The 21,016-nt window shown below is 43.4% G+C and overlaps 1 protein-coding gene across 23 annotated transcripts in view; it reads right to left on the minus strand.

Annotated features, from left to right (window-relative positions):
- dlg1b (discs large MAGUK scaffold protein 1b) overlaps positions 1 to 19,380 on the minus strand; it is a 127,303-nt gene extending 107,923 nt beyond the window's left edge. For 7 of the 23 annotated variants that reach the window (XM_044219719.1, XM_044219716.1, XM_044219715.1 and 4 more), the window contains exons 1-2: positions 18,451 to 19,380; positions 16,382 to 16,513 (exon numbers count right to left, since the gene is read on the minus strand). In XM_044219719.1, coding sequence (XP_044075654.1) covers positions 16,382 to 16,513; positions 18,451 to 18,469 — 151 coding nt within the window. In that variant the 5' untranslated portion in view covers positions 18,470 to 19,380. The remainder of the gene's footprint in view (positions 1 to 16,381; positions 16,514 to 18,450) is intronic. The other 16 variants (XM_044219723.1, XM_044219704.1, XM_044219703.1 and 13 more) reach the window with 8 other exon arrangements.
- Positions 19,381 to 21,016: the final 1,636 nt, after the last annotated feature.

The following is a 21,016-nucleotide window of genomic DNA, read 5'->3' on the forward strand; positions in this document are numbered from 1 at the left end:
GGCTTTCTTTGGCTCGGCGTGGCAGCTGACCGCCGGCCCGGCCAGCACAGATGTTTTCCCATAATTCATCAGACCAGCACTTTGACAGCTCCTCGCTGGCCTTTGAATCTGATCAGCCATCAGCCGTCAGACCGCAGCTCTGTGACCGCACGCTCCTCCGGCAGTCAATAAGCAAGGCAAGCCAGCTTTATTTATATAGTGCATTTCAAAACACAGAGGCAACTCAAAGTGCTTTACATACTGCAGGCAAAGAAAAGCATTCAAAAACAATACGCAATATAAAAACCAATAGTAGCATACACTTTTATCAGCACGCTTCCTGTACTATCTGCACAACAAAAGAGCACCTTGTATATAAAAGTGCACAGAATATTTAGGTCCACCTGTCCGATCCAAAGCCATCTAGATAGCTGAGGTGGTGTAACGGACCGCTTATATTGAAGATTAAAGTCTCTCGTCTTTGTGCGTCCAAACTCTGCCTTCCTTTCTTTCTTTCTTTGTTTGTCCACCTTATTTACACATGAGAGGGGCAGAACATTAAAAACACGTCTCTCAGTTGAACAGGTGTACCTAATAAAGTGGCCACTGAGCGTACTGTACATCCCAGACATGTTACTCAAACCAGCGTGTCGATCCTTAAGTGTTTCTAGACTGCAGAGAGGTTTACCTGCACTTATCAAAGGGAACAGGTAAGTTATTAATTAGGTTTCATTTGCTTTTCTGTTCAAGTGACTTAACAGCAGGCTCGTCGGCAGCGTCTCTCTGTTTCACTTCTGATTACCGGTGCTTCGTTTCACCGGTAACCACGCCCAGAAGTGATGTCACGGTGTCCTGGAGTACACCTGTACATCACTGCAGCAAGGTGAGAAGTTAAACCACTGGAGGTTAAGTGGATCTTTAAGTTAGTTTTTAAATGACTGTAAATTAGTCACACTAACACGTTCGCTGTGAATGTAAATGTGTCGTCGTCATTGTCAAAAAAAAAAAAAGAGATATCCTGATGTAAAGAGACGGTCCTGGTGAAATAAAGGTTATATTAAACAAAATAAAGAAATAATAATATTAATAATAATAATAAATGATGAGTTCAACAACACAGACCAGTCACGCAGTACGTTTACATGCAACCAGCGCAAATGTGTCTGAATTTCACAAAAACTCAACTGTTGAGCTGTGGAAACGGACTAATTTGGACTTCCAGAGGCTACGGTTCGGTCGGACTTAAGGTGGAATTACGTGAGCGATCGCCAAATGAAATGATGTTTCCTGTCATCCAGCCAATCAGCTGTTACAGTGATACTCCCCCGCCCCCCCCGTCTGGAGTCTTTGTCCAGTGGCACATCCATACCACCGAAACACATCAGCATCAGAAATAAGCTTTACTGAAGGAAGATGATTGTGTGCATTTTTAAGTGCACAAACACGCTGATTGTGGAAATGAGCTCATTCTTGGCAGTGCTTCCCTTTTCTCTCAGCTTCGCAGTTTGTTTCTCAGTAGAAGCTTTTAAAAGATGAATTCGCACTCGATGTAATCCATGAGAGAACGATCCTCTCCCGTCATCATTAGTAAATATAAATTAGGATGAGACAGTCACCACAGTGGAAACTAAACTAAAGTTAATCCTCAGTAAAAGTTGCTCTGAAGGAGAACACAGTCAGGAACGTTTTGTGCTGTTCAGGCGGACTTCCTTCAGCTCAGCTCTTTCACAGCAAAAGCCAAATATGTCTCGGTGGCAGTGCGTCGGTGCCACGTGGAGCCGCTGCAGTAACTCCACTCTGTAATCTGGCCTGTGCAGCTTCAGACCGACCGTTCTGACTACAACGCGATCAGAAATACATTCGGATCCATCAGCCAGCTCGCAGTCAGGCAGCACACGGGTCACCACGTCAAAGACTATCATATTCATATCATGTATGTTTCATGAACCAGGTTATTTTGCACTAAATAATGTAATACAACTGACTGACACAAGCTGCAAGAAAATCTCTGAAAATATAAGGCCCAAACAAAAATACTACTTTTCACTGATCATCAAAGAATACCCTTTGATGACTGAAAATAGCTCCAAATAAGTACAGAAGCTGATGTAAGACCTAAAAATACCACAGTTCCTTCTTCGCTTCCACACCCGTCTCATGGTTTCTTCTCTCTTGATAATAACGCTAGTAATTCTGTGTTTTTAGCCATAACAGCCTCTGGCAATGTCTGTCCGTCCAGCACTTTGGTCCACACTGAGACGTCTCAGCAGCTGCTTGGATGGATTGTCATGAAATGTGCTTCATCGTTCACGCTCCCCTCTGGATGAACTGTAATAACTCTGCTGATCCTCTGACTTTCCATCTAGCGCCACCATCAGGTCGACACGTTAACGTGTCCGACACTTTGGTTTCTGACCAAACACCTGCAGAACAACCCAACACGGCAGCGGCGGATGGCCGCCCACCATTGAGTCTGGTTCTGTCCGAGGTTTCTGCCCTCTTAAAGGACTGTAGCTGCCGTCAGAGGCAACTCTCATATATTGTAGTTCATAATATGCACTTTATAGTTAAAAGGTCAATAAATAGTTAAAATCTTCAAAATAATCATTAGAATAAGTAAGTAAGTAATATTTTTTGTTAATACGTGTCAATTCATTTCATATTATTCAGCTAAAACTATAGAAAAAGGGGGAACCTATTTCCTTTTGTTCCGCTAGGGAATTATTTAATTGCTGCTATCAGGATATTTGTTCCGGTGCACTACATGTAGAAGAGCCAGAAGAGCACACGAGGTGCTGTACGCACGACATGTCTGCAAGAGTTATGCCTATAAGAAGTGCTAAGAAGTTATATTGTCTTTTTGTTTAAAGAAGAAGAAACTGCAACCCTCCAAGTTTATTCCTCTTGAGTTAGAGAGGCCAATGAGGTATGTATTTTATCGTGTTAATTGCTTTGCCGTATGTGAACGTGTGTTAATGTATAATTAGTCAATTAAGTGTATTTTCTTATGTGTTGAATTTTATTTATTCATTTTGTATGTATTTTTCGTTTATTATTATTATTATGTGTAAAACACCACATTTAGAGGGTTAATTTAAGTTTTACTTATTTCCTTTCATAGTTCTGACGGCATTGTTGGGACATAAAAGGGCTGTAAGACTAACATGTACAAGACATGTTGAAGACTCGTGTCCGAATAAATGTCTGTTAAAAATCAAGAACGACCTGAGCCTTTGCTTCAACTCGAGGGGAGTAATAAGGACGTTTTTCCTTGCCACTGTGGCCAAATGCTTGCTCATGGTGGGATTTGTTGGGTCTCTGTAAATAATATTATAAAGAGTACGGTCTAGACCTGCTCTATAGGAAAAGTGCAGATAACTTCTGTTGTGAATTGGCGCTATATAAATAAAATTGAATAGAACTGATGACGCTCCCATCAGCCTCAGCTGTACTTTGTATTAACTGCTAATTAGCAAATGTTAGCAGGCTAACACGCTAAACATTATACCTGCTTAACATCTGCATGTTAGCATTGTTTTTGCAAGCATGTTAGCATGCTGACGTTAGCGTTTAGCTCAAAGCATCACTGTGCCAGCCTAACAGAGCTGCTAGCATGACTGCAGACTCTTGTTACTGAATAAGCAGAGTCTGAAGCGGCATCCGCCTGCAGAGTTTGGACGCTGAGGCAAGTATCTAAATGGATTATAGGCAGGTGAAGGTCAGTCTGAGCAGTCCTGGAGGGTTAGACTGAAATAAGGACCCTTCAAACTAAGGAAAAATCTGAGAAACAACAACCAGGCTCCTGTCAAACACTGCAGTTGTTTTACTTCTACCAACCACTCGAGTCCTGCCTGCCCCTGGAGGCCGCAGTGTACAACATCCTGATGATGACTGATCTTATTTAACGGAAATGTGGAGTTATACAAGCACTTACTGTATGTGAACATTATGACAGTGATAAACAGGTCATTTCTGGACCTGAGCAGGAAACTTCTCCAAAGGTTAGCATAAATGTTGCACACAGATCTTTAAAAAACGCAGGAAAAACACACACACTTAACGCTGAAACACTCAGGTGACAATCAGTGCAGTTGATTGACTGCTAATTGATTAGTCACCTGTTTTTAAATTTAAACTTCACTTACTTTATCAAGTAACTCTTGCAGGTTACAGCTTCTCAAACTGAGAATTTGTGCTTTTCTCCGTTTGATATCAGTGTAAATGAATATTTCTGGGTGGTGGGAAAAGACGAGATCAACTGAACCAGCAAAGACCTAAACTCTGGCTTCACCTGGCAGTCTGAAAAGCCAGTAAGCAGTCAAACTAAATGCTGATGAGCGGTTGTGGTGCAGCAGGTTTCCCCTTCAGTTAGTGTGAGCGTCCTCGGGGGACGACCTTAAACACAGCACCGTATTGATGTCCAATAAAAAGGGACCTCTGTGGAATTGTGGGAGATCATTTTACCAGCGAGACGTTTCCCCAGTTAGAGGTTTATGTTTGACAGCAGCACTGCAGCTTACCACAGAGGCTCTTACACAGCAGGGAAAGGGGGGGGGGGCAGGCTGTAAGAACAGGGTCCTACACAGAACCTGAACATGGTTCTTCATCCTGGAACCACAACAGAGAAAGAGCTCAAATTCAGCTGTAACAGTTTCTATAACCTACAGATTTCTGGAGCAGGCACAAGAACTTGATTTAGTGAAAATTATCTGGTAACAATTTCATTATCAACTAACTGCTTAAGTCGTTTACGAAGCAAAAAAGCCCAAACGTCGTCCGTTTCCAGTTTCTGAACACACGGAAACTATCTGTGTGAATGAGTTTTGGCATTACAGTTCCTAATCAGTCCGATTTGTTTTAGCTGATACATCTCTATGTTTTTGCAATTTTCCATCGTGACAAGTCATATTGCATCAGCTACAGCAGTTCCTATTGACACTGTAACCATGTAAACAGACAACAATCACTTGATTACTGCGGATACTGAAGAAAACGTCTAAACATGACGATTATAAGGCAAGACCTGAAGTTACAAAGAGTCTGTTTTTGTTGTTTTTAATTACCACTGTCACTGGGAAGAGCAAGCCACGCTGCTTTTAGCATAACTTGTACGAGTCTGAGAAAAAAGGGGGAGAGTTTTGACGCAAATTGCTTCAGTCAGATGCAAAGAGAGAAGTAAATCTGCACAAATAAATGTAGCACATTAAGAAATGTAGAATATAGTGGCCCAAATAATCACAAGATGATACTTTCTAAACATCACAGTTGTCTAAGATTCATAATGGGGTCTTTAGTTCAACTGTTATTTTCGACCTTCAGAAATTAAATCAAATTAAAGTCAGCCGACAGATAGCTGGCGTCTGATCTGATCTGAGAACAGTCCTTTCTGTGAGAGCAGACTGATCATCTTAACCAGTTAGACTGTCGAGTCTGACACAAGAGTTTCTGTTGTACAGCCTAATAAAAAGCACACACCTATTTAAACTGTGGCTGCTATCAGAGGAGCAGCTCTGTGTGGAAAATACACAACGCACAGGATAACACTCACCACACCCAGAGTGTGTGCAGAGGTCGACAGCGTGGATCAAACACTGTTCAAAATGCCAATTACAACTGAAAACTGAAGAGCTGGGAGCTGGGCTAACTGGAGCGTTTTCGATGCCGCTCTACTGGTCACCAATCCATTGGCCCAGCGGTTGTTGGTCAACAAACAGCTCCAACGCTAACTGCTGCTAAAACCACGATGTCTCCTTTTTCCGGTTATATTTCTACACCCGTTCAATAAACAAGATAAAACATGTAAAATCAGACAGACTTGGAGCAGCTGGAAGGTGGATTTTTTTTTCCTCTTGTGATGGAGCTAAGCGAGCAGTTTTCCCCTGCTTCCAGTCTTTGTGCTAAGCTAGGCTAACCATGTCCTGGACTTGTCTTTGTACTGGAGGCACAGAGATGAAACTGATATCCATCTGACTCTGGAGAGGATTTCTAAAAAAAAAAAAACTGTCAGACTGTTTTCAGAACTTCACAGCGTTTCCCGAAAAACTTCACGGATGTATGACTTTCAGACTTTTCAGTGAGACAAATAAAAAGCGTTGAGTGTGAACAAGTTCAGTCCAAACAGGCTTTAGGTTGCACAGAAACTTGAAAAGGTGGTACAAGATAAATCTGCAGCGGTCTGAAGGGAAGATGGAGGAGGTAAAGACTGTCAAATGTCTGGTGTCACTGGGAACATTTCAACACCGGAGGCTAGCTAAAGATTTGTACATCCGACTGAAAATAAAGACCAGTCGAGCACGGTTTAGTTACCGTCAGTGACACCCAACACTTCCTGCTAATTTTTCACATTAAAGGCGTACCAGGAAAGGGCATGAATATGCTTCGTTAAGTACCTTAACAGCAATCGAAAAACCTGCAAAGTAGAAGCGACCAGATATAAGTGAGTGAAAACAGTACTACTGATAACCAAAGAAAGTGTTTTGAGCGAGTGGTGAGTTTGGGAGTTTGTGCTGTGGAAATGGACATCGTACTGAATGTATCAAGACAACAGGTAAACACGGAGGAAGTGCTGAGTTTGCAATAACAGCAAAGTAACACAGGAGCAGATGAGAAACCAGCCATCCAACCATTGTTGAAGTCATTTATATAGCAACAACATTAAGGGCTCAATGTTTGTGTTGGCGCTACAACCAGCCGTTTGGTATTTTCGTGCCCGCAGCAACAAAACAGTGCGGCACAACCAAGTCGGTGTTTTATTCAAATGAAGCAGGGCAAACCAAGTAGCTGGTATTTTGGTAGAGATTGAATATTAGAAGAAAAAGCATCTATGAACCACATCTGTTTCTGGTGCAAAGCCACTCCGCTGGCAATTTGGTGATTCTGTCAACAAGAGCAAATGAAATACTTGAAAATGTAAATAAACTAATTAAATGAAACATTCTCCAAATCAACTTGAAAAATAATAAATGAAAAGCCCACAGCGTTTAAAAACCACGGACGTCTGTTCAAAATTTGGCGCCAATCCATGTTGCACTTGTGGAGATATTTTACTGGGTAAGTGAAAACTCTGACCTACTGGTGGCGCTAGAGGAAACGCGAGAGGATCACCAAAGTCGGTAGGATTTATCCTCGAGGATAAATCATCACGACCCCTACAGCTGCTCTGCAAGCTAAAAACTCTACGCAGTCTTTGGTTCCAGCTGAGATTTTGCTTCTTTTTTTTTTTTTAGGTATTATTAAAAATTTAACCTTATAAGATATTTAAAGAGGTCAACTTTGGTTCTGGGAACTATTTTCTTACATTTCTACACTAAACAAATCACTATATCAAATCAATCGTTGCAGCCCTCCCCCCTTAATGTCATTAATCCGGGGCAGCCAAAACCTCCAGAGTTCAGACACACAACTGCAATTTGCAGAATATCATCCAAATCTTTAGGGCTGAATGTTGATTTATTAAATTGAAAAGATTCAATTGATGCCATCTGTTTGTCTGAGAGGAATCAGGCCAGTCTGAACTGAAAGAATGACAAGAAAAACAGAAACTGCAGCTCACAGCTCTCTGTAAATCAGCAGTGCTGAGGGGGGGGGTAGGATTATGGAGTGGGGGTAATCGTCGTGTCCACAGAGGGATTACACGGTGCTCGGCCTGCTGCAGACATCTTTTTGGGGGGGTTTGGCAGATTGGAAACTGTGCGGCAGAAATCTATTTTTCATCAGATGCTGGGACGTCAGGGTGAGCGTGACGGACACACCGAGGCCTGGGACACACTGAGAGAAGACATGCTACAGTACCAGGCCGAGTCAGTCTGACAACACTAAATTAATTATTATTTAATATTAGAAGTCAAAAGCAGACAATGACGCAGGACTGAGTCCTGATTCAGTTAGGGCTGCAGCTATCGATTATTTTAGTAATCGAGTATTCTACCGATTATTCCATCGAGGAATCGGATAAGAAAATATTTTTGCTTTATTAAAAGAGCAATAGTAAATATGCAAAAGAGAAAATATGACAGGTCTCTTAAAAATTAACTACTTGATTTCATTTTTATTGCTTAAATTGCATACAACAATAATATCTGTTAAATCTAAACCCATTTAGTGCATTTAGGTGCCGTATTACATTCTGGGTTTTAGGGAAGACATGTTCTGAAATGCAAAAACAAAAAAGTTTATATACTTAAGTTTCAGAACTACAGGTTTCAACCTGACCACAGCTCGGGCATAACGTAAGCCTTTACTGTCTTCTTTGTGGCAAAAAGTATTTACTTAAAAGAAGAAATTAAAGCTTTTTTTTCCTGCAGTGAGAACACATTAGTATTCTCCAATGGGCGTGAATATTTGGTACCGTCTGATAATGTTAATACTTGCACTGCTGCAGCGCCGTTAGCCGTCGCTCAGCCCTCCCACGACCCCTTGCTGTGAGTTTTGACAATTTGGTCAACACTAGCTACCGGCCTCCTTTCTATAATTTGGACGAACGAAGCACTAAGTGCGCGGGAGCTGCCGACAACTCGGCGGGTGTTGAAGTAGCATGAACAAAAAGTAACTGCTTAACATTAGCAAGCTAACAGGCTAACTTGCTGTGGAATACAAAAGGTAATAGCACGATGGGTCCTCCCAAATGTTTAAAGTTGTAAAGACACTTAAAGCTCCAGTGTGTAATATTTAGGAGGATCTATTGGCAGAAATGGAATATAATATTCATAAATATGTTTTCATTATTGTGTACTCGCCTGAAAATAAGAATCGTTGTGTTTTCGTTACCTTAGAATAAGCCCCTGAATGAGTCCCCTTCCACGGGGGCCGCCATGTTGCACCGCCATGTTTCTGCAGTGGCCAAGAACAGAAACCAAACACCGGCTCTAGAGAGGGCCTTTCGCATTTTTCGAGAGTTTCGCGGCCACCGTAGTTTCTCCTACATGCTTAGAAGGGGAGGGCGAGGCGAGCGGTGTTCAAACGGTTGCAAACTGCAAATTCACTACTAGATGCCACTAAATCCTCCACACTGGACCTTTAAATCACCGATGGGTCATAGCCAACACGATGTTGAAAAAGGGTAAAAACCATTGTGGATCAACGTTTGTAATACACTGTCTGGTAAACTTAGTCACCGCTGAAGTCGGCAGATTGACATCGTCCACAGAGGGTCAAGACACAATATTTCCAAAAACAGTTCAAAATAGAAAAATAGCTTTAATATCCTTAAAGTTTACATTTCCTTACAACAAAAAGTTAAGAAAATTCACTTTTCCGTTCGACGTTCACAATGACTCGACAAAAAAACAGATGAAGCATTTACAGTCACTTCAACTCTCTACACTATTTCCTGAGGCAGTTATCGGTATCTGTATTAGTGCCCGAGCACCAGGACGTGTTGCAGCTGATATTAGCATTTTGTAACTGATCAGTATTAGCTGTATAAAGCCAGATCGCTACTGTGAAGCGCTGCCTCAGCTTGTTGATATATTCGACTCATGTTTTATTTGTTTCCACTTCTGATGTCATCAATCATCCACCAGCGACCAGAAAGTCTGGAGCCTCACAAACACCTGATGACGCTTAAATCTACTGGGACAAAGTAATCAATCCGATGTGACTTTTCTTCAAGCAGCACAGCAACCAAAACAGAAGAAGGATGAAGATGAGGAGTGAAGGAAGCAGGCCACTGAGTTCACACCGAAGAGCTCCACTCATCTATTAGTGATGAAGATGCTCAGAGGAGGAACCTGAACTGGATGTTTGCAGGATGAAGCTGAAGGAACTGAGACGGCGCTGTCTAAAAACACGTTCACTCCTGAACCTGAGAGCCTGCTGATATGATAAAGTTAAATCTGACGTGCAAATTATAGATTAGATAGAGAAGACAGTGCGTGTTTTTAATTGACTGGTGGCAGGAGAGGGTAATTAAAAGATTTTATTAAACGTTGGTCTCCTGTGAGGTGATGTACAAGAGGCTTACATTGATACTTGTTCTTGTACATTCACTCATATTTCATCAGAGACACACTAGTTTCCTTTACATTAGTTTCCCTCATGACACATGACAGGCTAAGTGATCACATTACGTGATAATCTAGTGAGTACTATTGTTCGCACAGTGCAGCATTTGCAAAAGCACTTGGATTGGTTTGACTCTCTCTCTCTGCAGGTTAAAGGGAGTTTGGTTTATCACATCAATGAAAGAGGTTCAGCGTATCAGGTTCAGCATGAGGCAAACGTCAGCGCAACTTTTACAGATAATCAATTGAGCCGCTGAGGAAATCTTCCAACCAAGAGCGACGAACATCAGATGCCAAACGTCAGTAGCGGTTTATATTATGTCCAATGCTGCACAAGTTTTAAGCAAATCTCTGAAACTTTCTGAAAATGAACTGAGTCAATGTGCGTTTCCATCAACTAGCTTTATGTGAACATAATCAATCAGAGGACGCGTCCAGAGGCCGGTACCACGACGCGAAATGAGTGGTTTAGGCCGTTATCTGTATCATGAAGCTGGCTCACTTTTAGCCAGGGTAGGTCACCACGTTAATGGCGTATCACCACGGTAACCAGGTAGATCACCATGGTACCCTACGCTGCCCGGCTAACCTGCTCCAGAGCAGGTTAAGTTCAGAGGATCAGATCAAAACCTGCCAACAGCCCAACCAATGACCAATCAGATCACAGATCATTCCTACAGGATCCCGACAGGGACAAAAGAGTCAAGAATAAAGTGACAAATAATAGATAGATTTATAGATTTATGTTCTTTTATATTTCACTTAAGTTGACCAGATATGAAGATACTGTTGTGGGGTAAATGTGTGTTTTGTGTTTTTTTGTTTTCTTGTCTTGTCTTGTCGTTGTGATTGTGGGTCTTTTGGGGTTTTCGTTGAAGTGTATATGAAGTAGATTGTATACATTAGAAAATCTAAATAAATCTTAAAAGACAAATATATATTTGTAGATCAGTAGAATCACTTTCCTTTCATCCCCGACAGGATTCCTGATGCTTTTACACTCTTATTCATCACTGCAGCTCAGAATAACAAACAGCGACTTTGTGATGATAATGGTTAATTAGCTCCTAGCAAATTATAAATACATTATTTGGTATCGGGTTGGACTTCATCTCCTCTCTGCTCTGGCAGCAGAAACAGTCTGACGTTTTTTGTTTTTTTTTTAACTTTATCACATATTCATAAAAGTTAATCGCAAAACAAAACAAATAGATCACTCACTCTATACTGACCATGTTGAAAATGTCAAACGTTTTTAAAAAGACATATAGGCCATGACCAATCTCACACTTACTTTATAGCTTAAGCCTTGCTTTTACTATCTGGATATTATTTTCTGCAGTTTCAACTGCTTCCTTTTGAATTCAAGTTGTGCGATTATATTGTTTACATCTCACCTCGCTGAATATCACTTTTTGCTGCTGCTTTAACTCTGTTTCCTAATTTCTCGCTAGTAGCTGGACTGGAAAACCCAAAGTTAACACAGCCAGTTGATAACCAACTTGACGATACTGGTTATTCACCAGTGTTAGGCTCAGTGAAGCCAGATAACCCAAAGCGAACCAGACTAAGCTGATCTTCGCGGTGCAGGCCCCAGATCACGACACCTGGAGTGCTCTGATGTTTTGTCTCTGCGGAGCCGCTTGGGCCCTGTGGCGTTTTCTCCATTTGCTATGGCGATGAAGAGGCGGGTGACATCACACCTGGGACAACACACCTGTTCTTTTTCTTCTTTACCTTTTAGTCTTTCAGGTGGAGTGGAGTCCTCTAACAGTGAGGGGGGCAGCAGGACAGGATTTCCACTCAGTTTGTGCAGCAACAGGTGTAAAACGTACCCAAAACAGCGTATAAGCAGAAACAGAAACCTCACAAAATAAAACGGCAGTCAGTCCTGGGAAACAGATCGGACCACATTCCTGCTGCTCGGCGTCCGTTAACCCTGCAGCAGCGGCTCGGTTTACTCTGATCCCGTTAGCTGGTGGCGAGGTGACAGCCCGTCACAAAAACACAAACACCGACTGCTGGAAACCTCCAGGGTTGACTTCTTTCTCACAATGAGAGAAGATTAACCGACATGTCTTCGTATAAACCAGTTTAATTAAAAAAATAAATAAAAAGAGTTTAAACTCACGAACATGGCTGTGAACCAACGTTCTGTCGGTAAAAACAACTTCTGGATAAAGTCAAACCACAGGATCATCACTTCATAATCAAATGGGTTAAATAAAACATATTTAGACTCTGCTGTTATGTGTCTGCTGCCCAGCGCACAGACAGACTGACACTAAACACCAATAAAAGGGCCAACCCAGTGACTAAGTGACACTGCAAGACAAATACTGTCAAAGTGTCCACAGACCAGGAAATCGTTTAGAGCTGTCCGTCTCGTTACGCTGCCATTTATCAGACTTTCATTCATCGGGCTGTTTGGCAGGACGGACTGTGATGAACCGGGTGGGTACAGAAACCAACCTTCAGCCAAGACGCTCAAATCTACGCCATGCAGATAATATGACAGGATTCACGCTCAGTCTCCGGGACGCTTGAGGTGTGTGTGATAATTTGTGGCGGAAAAATATTGTGCAACCCGTCATCTGTAAAAGACTTTCATTACAACTGAAAAGAAATAACAGGGTTTTCCTGCAGGCTCATGAGCTCTCGCACTACAGGACACCGAAAGAGTCTCAAAAACTTCTTCCCTGAACTAATGAGCTTGTTTGTTTACCGCAAAATAAATTAGAAAAAGCCCGCGAGTCACCTCACGTCTTGATCATGTTGTGGTCTTTTAATTTACAACAAACATAAGACTGCATTAAGTCATTATCTGAGCACATTTAAGGGACACCGTAACCAATCAGCAACCAGTAGAAAGACCAATTACACCTGTGAAGACAGGAAGTGGGAGGTACGACTTCAGGTGGCAGCTGTTTCGGGCTTCTTTCTTTTTTGTGAGCTTGTGACAATTCAAACCCGATCAAATTGTTCATTATGAAACGTTTTCCAGATGGACTCGTGGTTTTCTAGGATGTTTCTGTCGCTCTTCTCTGAGCGGAAAGCTGCATTAAAGAAGTCCAGGTCGGGTTCAAATCTGGACAGGGACCTTTGCTGCATGTCATCCCTTTTTCTCTCTCTGCCATCAAACTTCCTGTCTGTTGCTCTACTCTTTTGTGTCAAATAGGAAAAAGAAAGAATTCCCGGTGTTTCAGGATGCATGGGAACCCTGGCAGGCGGCGTGTGGGGTGTCAGCTGATCATCAAACATCTGCAGGTGGTGGAGACGCTGTGATAAACGTTAATCCTCTCACAGCTCGTTAGTGTTGGCAGTGACGCTGCAGGACTGATTCAGACTCTACAAAGCATATGAAATACGTGTTAATTACTCTGCATTAATTACTATGTTGTTGCTACATGTGCCGTTCTGTTTTCACGTCGCACTAAGCCGTCGAGTCGGCAGCGGTTTTATGTGCAGAACTGAAATGGAGGGGAAACCACGTCCACCCACCCTACCGTTATACTGGGCAGGTCCAGTTTTGGAGGGCACTTACCGAATGTCTGTTAGTGGTGGACGCAAAGTTCTCCATGAGTTCGTTGAGAGCGCCTAGCGTTACGTCACACAAACAGTAGCAGAGCGATCATTAAGTGGACACGAGAAAAGAAGTGTTTCCACTAATCTTTCTCCGAACTTTCAAACAGGTGTCTGGTGTGCACCGGCTGTAAAAAGCTTTTGCTCACAGGTGAATCCGTAGTTCACAGATTTTAAATGAAAAAAAAAAAAAAAAAAAAAAAAGATCACCTATATCAGATGCGTGCTCAGTATCGGCTGATGCGCTGAAGTTTAGGTATCAAATCAGTATCGGGAGAGACAAAGCGGCGGTCACCTGACGCCGTCTATGGGACACATGGACAGGACTGATACTGCAGGAACCCCGGACCACAGATACTGCCTCGCCCACTAAAGCCTTTTATATACTTTTAACTACACATTGCGCACAATAGCTACGTTCCTGCATATGCGGTGTTCCTTCACAGCGTCGGTCGCGTGCGTCTTCAGAAGTTAACCCTACGTGCCAACAAGATGCATCTAAGCCCCTCATAGCGAAATCCATCAGGGTGTGAACAAACCACAACAACAACAACAACAACGTGTTGTAGAAGGTGGAAGTCTGATGACGATGTCAGCATGAACATAGTAACCCTCCACGAATCCCGCATGTTTAGTTACGTTTGCGTGTAAAATCTCAGGGGTTATTCAGCCCTGATGTCTCTGGAGATTCTCAGTCATCCGGGTCTTTGTAAGCGCTCCAACGCAAAATAACTTGTGAACTACGTTTGCCTTTTGGATGAAAGGTGAAACTATCTAAACCGAGTCCAGCTGCCTTTGACTTAGCACTTCTAGATTACACAATCTAAACAATCCGGTGAAAAGTTCTTCTTGTATCGCAGCTGCTCGTCTGTACGTACGCATATATCACAAGCCTAAGCTGCTCTATAATCCATAAACTCTTCTGAAACTGGACACGTTGTGGTTTTGTTAAACAGAAATAATCCGTATCGGCCAAAACTGCCGTACAAATTATCGGACATTGGCAAAAATGTCAAATATCTTGCATTCCTCCATCTTATAATTCTGTGAAATCACAAATAAATGCACTGGTTGCTAAGGCTAGTGCCCATATGATACCGGCTATTCAGTACTCAACTATACGTTTATTCTGAAATATCAAAAACAATAAAATCCCTTTTTTTTTATTGAACAAAAGAAGCGCAAGTTGTCGAAATGTTAAACGTAAACACAAGCAGCTATACGAGAACTTCTAAAATAACGCTGACTGAAACTTACAAAAGCGATCGTTTAAATCAGGAACTATCTGATCAAAGAGGAAATCAACAAGATTAGGAATCTAACCAGACACTTGATGTCAGCTTTCGATGCTCGATACCAAAACAGACCTGAGGTTTGAGACCCAGACCTCCTGGTCTCTCCTCTTCAGTAACAGATCACAGCGAGCCACCCGAGCTCATCTGTCCAGGACTTTAGCAGATTCCTTCAGAGGGTTTTTCCACCAGATGCTGTTTGCGCTCTAACTCTCAGCCCCCGGACGGTCACACCGACACACCGGCGAACTTTATGACCTCTCGCCACGCTGCGATGGCTCACGCAGAAGAAACAAACACGGGGACGGCTGCAGCCACGATGGCCGACTCTTTCTGACAGATCTACAAACACGACGGGGTCGGAGAGGTCGGCAGGAGCCGTTAACACTTTACTGACATTTATCAGGAGATATTTGACCTTCGATGCTTAATTAAATCAGCGGTTCGCACAGAAACAAGAGCGAGCGATTCAGCTACCTAGATAGAGAAACACAGATCCGACCCAAATTCTGCATGAAACTGGGAGGAAAAATAAGCATCAATACAGCCGAGCTTTTCAAAATAAATCTCTGGCCCGTGTGCACGACCCGCCACTTCAAACCATTCACAACTTTCCGACGCTGAAAGAAATGTCAGACTGCCTGGATTCTCCACGTGTAGCGGTATCGCAGAACAGCGCCGCACACTTCACTACTAATTTCACACGCTGCAGTTACAGACAGAAGCAGACAGCACGAAGCGAGGCGAGGCGTCAGACGCCACTTCTGACTGGGCGCTGCTTTATTTACAGCGACACGAGCACATGCAGCGTTACTGAAAGTAACCGAGGTGAACAGCATCCAATCAGCAGCATTTTAGTGGACGAAGAACAGTTACCCAGCGTGTCACGGCCCGTCTTTTACTACTGCTGGTGCGGCAGGTGGCATCCTACGTCTCAATCAGCGTTTGAAATAAGAATTTATTTTTTAGCGACACTGAATCGGGAGCATATCGTATCGTGCATTTTTTTTTTTTTTATAGGTATTGTTTTTGACTTTGTATCTAGATACGTATGTGATCGTCTGAGAGGGAGAGAGATTAAAACCCACAACCCCACGTTTGAACACAGATCATCTGGGACACTCTGGCAGGTGTTCGCGCGCTCGCTGATGCCAGTTACGTCACGTAAAATCATATTTATGTGTCAAAGAAAAGTGAAAAATGAAACCCGTTTCTTAATTGTGTGTTTCCATCGTACTGAAACTCAGTATTCTTTCATTTAGGTCCCAGTTTCTGTCCTATTACAGCCGAGTTTACGTCTCTAAAATTAACGTGTGGTCTTGTCACATCTATGGCAGCATAACTAAGGACCTGATCAAACTTTTTCAGGACAGCTCCTTGTTTTCCAGGATTTTTCCATGACTTCCCATGGCCTGCGAGCTGCGCGACGGAGCCCCCGGGAGTTTTCCAGGCTGCGTGGTGACCCTTGGTTAAGTGTTTTCTGGATCAGAGACAGAGAGAGAGAGAGAGAGAGAGAGGCGATCGTACCTATGAGAGCCTGGAAGAGGTTGCTCTGGAAGATGTCGATGACCCTCTGGATGGAGTGCCGGAGCTGCCGGTCCTCGGCGTGCTGCAGCTTGGCCCGGTACTCCTCCAGCAGCAGCAGGGCTCGCTGTGCGTCTGGGCGACAGGAGGAGGAAGCGGCAGAGGTGAGTCGGGGATACGGCACGGCAGAGCAGAGCGGCCGCCGACGGCGGACGCTTTACTGCTGCAATAATCCCTCAGTGCTGAAACGCTGAGCTGCACTGGCTGTACGCAGATATCAGAGTGTAACACCGAATACTTTTAAATAACAAACTTTAAGACTGCGGGAAGGTTTTAGGTCAGTACAAATGGAGTTTGGTTTGACTTTTCCCCCCCCAGCAGGTAAGTATAAAGGTCAGTGCATCAGGCTCAGCACAGAGGGAAGCATCGGGTCAGATTCTCACTCAACCAAAACTAAAAAAGGAAATCAGATAAAATGCTTACGATGAGGTTTAAAAGCAATAAATACACGTCCAAGATGATTTAAGGACTTTTAAGGCCTAACAGTTGTTATGAAACTGACTTTTTAAGGACCTGGAAAGAGGATTGATTGATTGTTTGGTCTATAAACTGTCAGAAACGAGTTGCGGACGATGTCTCCAAACAGCCCCGAGCATTACAGATGTTCGCCGTGCTACGATATGAAACACAGGAAACAAGCAAATCCTCACATTTCAGAAGCTGGAACCAGATAATGTTCGAAATCAATTAATCGTTTTATCAAAATGTTTCTGTCGATCAACTGGCAGATCAGCTCTAAATAAAAAGCTCAGTGTATCAGGCTCAGCAAAGAAGCACCGGGGCAGCGTTTGGTTTATAGGGCGTCAAAACTTCTGATGCTTTCAGGCGCTTCGGGCTCTGGGAACTCGTAATAAGCATATTTTGACATTTTATCAACTACACAAGTAGCTGGCGGATCATTATCGTTAGTTTCAGCCTGAAAAAGTAACCACAACTGTGAAAGGACGGTCGGATTACGGCTTGGATGTGATTTTCTGGATGTTTAACTTGATATCTTTACATCAGGGAGCTCGGAGGAAGTCAAATTTGGACTTTACTGTTTTATTTTTGTAGTCGTGTGCGATTTGACTTCCTCTTGATGCCAAATAAAATACACAAAACTCCAGATTTTTAGCAGGTAACTGAATTGATGGGTCAAATCAGTAATTTAAATAAGTGACCTAGTTTAAAAACACAATGTGGGGGGGTTTTTAGGTCATTTTGTGCACTTTTGCTGTTTTTAATCTTTTGGTCAAACAGACAAAAAGTGACATTATCGCTCTGGGAACTTGTGATGGACATTTTTCACTGTTACTGACATTTCACAGACCAAGTGATTAATCTAATAATAATAATAATAATAATAATAATGATAATAATGCCATATCAGCTGATTATTAAAATAGCCTTTATATGGATATAACTGCTCCTAAAAAACAGAAGAGACACTAAACTTAACAGCTGAACTGTGTGTCCCAGTGAAAGCACTGTAGCGACACTATGGGAGTTAAAATATAATTACCAAGTATAATTAGGTTGCTATTAACTCTATTTGGCACTATTGACACAATTTAGGATTTAATTTCAAGGATAAATTTATTTAAAAAAAAAAAAAAAAAAAAAGTGTGTTAATGTCTTAAGAATATTCTCCCAAATTTTCCAGTTAACCCACTTCAGGAAAGCCGCGGTGAAAGTTAAATTACGTGTTTTATTATTAATATTAAGAGTGTATTTTTAGTTGGGCTCGCCTCCAGACAAGGTGCCCCACATACAACTTGGTTAGCAAACAGCGGCTAACCGGCTAGCCCTACTTTGTCTCACTTTACCTGGCTGGCACGGCACGGCACGGCACGGCTCAGTGAGGCCGAAGCGGGCCGTGTGGACTGCCTTTAGCTCGGGTTTATATCCGTGTTACTGTGCGGTCCGTGTTTGTTTAAAAAAGTGCTGCGTTTCTTTATACGTGGCCGCAGTTTGAGTTTCGGTTAGCCGTGCTAGCTTGCTAGTTAATATGTGAGAGTGAGAGAGCGGCTTACCTTTCTTTCTGACTGGCATGGCTCGGCTCGGCTCGGCTCGGCACGGAGCTAGTTCTGTGTTAGCCCCACACAGGACGGGTTTTTACCGATTATCCTGCCAGTTAGACCCCGCTGTCACCGCTCCAAGTCCGGAGAAAACCCCTCCACGACGACAGCAAGTTCCCCTCCGAGCCAAACAAACCTCCAAACTAACTGTCAGGTCCGACGAGAACAACAACTCCACGTCTCCGGTGGTGGAGGGGGGGGGGGGCTAACTAACACGAACCCCCGGGCAGGAGTCCCGGTTAAAAGTAATATCACGGAAAGCGAGCGGGAGCCAGAAAGAGGCGCCGTCCGTTACCGACTCTCCGTGCTGTAGTACCCCGACAGAGAGGCTCCCTGCCCCGGCGTGCACCGCGCAAGGCTTCCCGCGGTGGCGACACACGGAAGGTGGAGATCTAGCTTTCGCCAACTGGGACCTGCCGTGTGCCAAACTCCGTTTAAAAAACGCTCAAGTTTCCGTGCAGGCTGAGTGCCAAGGCGGTGCATGCACGCATGAGCTGACCGCCGCTGCCGCTGCGGTGGAGGGGAATGATCCGCTGCGGAGCTTTGATGGTTATTCCTGATTTTTTTTTTTTAAATAAATGAACTTCAAAGTCCAGCCTGGTGGCACACCTCAACTCAAGCCGTGCCAAGCCCAGACTGATTTATCCCGCACTGGCACGCACGCTTGTGTATTATTCCCAGCACAGCCTGCGTTGTGCATTCGTGTCAAACTTCCCTCAGTGTAAATCCCTCCTCTCTTTTTCTTCCACTTCCTCTTTTTTCCTCCTTCTCCTCTTTTCTCCCTCCTTCCTCCTTCTTCTTCTTCCTCCTCCTCCTCCTCCTCCTCCTCCCCAGGTCTACAAATTCCAAACTTTCCTCCAAAATGGCGTCTCACAGAGCAGCAAATGTGAACCATGTGATTTCCAAAAGACCTACCCCTCCAACCTGCCGCCCAATGATTCAGCTCACCTACGAGACCGAGGAAGAAGAGGAGGGTCAGGGGGGGAGGAGGAAGAACAAACTTTTGGATTAAGAGAAAGGGAAGGTGAAAGTCTGAGAAAAGAAAGCAAGAGGAGAGAGAGAGAGAGAGAGAGGAAGATGAGGTGAAAGTGGGATTGTAAGATGAAGAGGTTAAAGGCAGGTAGAGGAAGAGGAGGAGGAGAGATGGAAGCTGGAGGAAGAGGAGGAGGAGGAGGAGATGGACTAGAGGGCCAAATATATAAACACACGATTGTAAAACTTTAAGAAAATAAAAAAAGGGGGGAGGCAGATCATTTCCACAACGAAGAGGGAGACGCGAGATGAAGAAGAGGAGGTGGTTAAATGTGATTGAAGGAGGGAGAGGAGGCGAGGTAAAAGTTGGACGAAGAGGACGGTTTTGTAAAACATGGACAAAGACTGTAAAAAGACAGGAGAGGTGAGAGTTTGGATGAAGAAAACAGGACCGTTAAGAAAATGGAGGAAGAGGAGGGGAAAGCGTGAGGAAGAGGAGGGGTGATGGATGACGAAGAAGACAGGACTGTAAACAGAAATGCTGAAGTCTCTTTATTATATATAACAGTTTGACATTTTGGGAATTACTTTTATTCGCCTTCTGGAAAAAAGTCGGATGTGGAGATCGACAGCAGCTGGTTAGCTTAGCTTAGCATAAAGACTGGAAGCAAAGGGAAACAGCTAGCCTGGCTCCGTGCAAAGGCAGCAGAATCCGCCAGCACCTCCAGAGCTCGCCGATCAACACGTTACGTCTCCTTTTAATCTGTTTCATCGGGGGAACTGTTTCTTTCGCCGCCACCGGTTGCCAGGTAACCAGCAGAGACTCCAGGAAGTAACTGGTCCCAGACAAGAACAAACCCCGCCTCCCAAAAATGTCAAACTTTTCCTTTAAAAGATCTTTGGAAAATGTCAGAATCCGCCTTTACGTATGCATGACGTATAATTTGTGTCTAAACTCCTCTTCGTGTCATTAAAACCCCCCAAATCCCCCAGACTCATCACATGACCTGCGTGTCCTTAATAATGGCTCCGCCCACAGGTGGGCCGGCAGGTGAAGGCCCGAACGAAGAGGAGCTGGAAGGTGGGCAGAGTAAAAGGAGGCGAGGTGGAGCTTGGAGTAAGTGAAGCGTTGGTGAATTTCTCCGTTTGTTTGTCTGTTTTTATATTTGTGATTTCACCAAATAAAAACATTAAAGTGATGGTTTGAACTTTATTCTATCAGCAGCAGAGTGAAACAACAACGACTAATATTCCTACAGCGTGGGGTTTTAGAGCGCGGGACGAAACAGATGGTGACTTTAAGAAACTTTGTGGTTTAACAACAGTCCCGGACAAAACTATTCCTCTGGCCCAACACTCATTAAAAATGTATATTATTTATGGGTACAACAGTAGCCAAAAGCTCGTTCGCCCCCTCGTTCCTTTTCCAAACCAAACTGGGTATAAGAATTTGGATAATTTAATTCTCGAATAAGCAGCCACAAGAATGCATTGTGCTTACATACCTAATATCCAAGTGATGCAGCAGATGAATCAGAAAATATAACTT

Source organism: Siniperca chuatsi, linkage group LG13 (assembly GCF_020085105.1).
Source record: "Siniperca chuatsi isolate FFG_IHB_CAS linkage group LG13, ASM2008510v1, whole genome shotgun sequence".
Lineage (NCBI taxonomy): Eukaryota > Metazoa > Chordata > Actinopteri > Centrarchiformes > Sinipercidae > Siniperca > Siniperca chuatsi.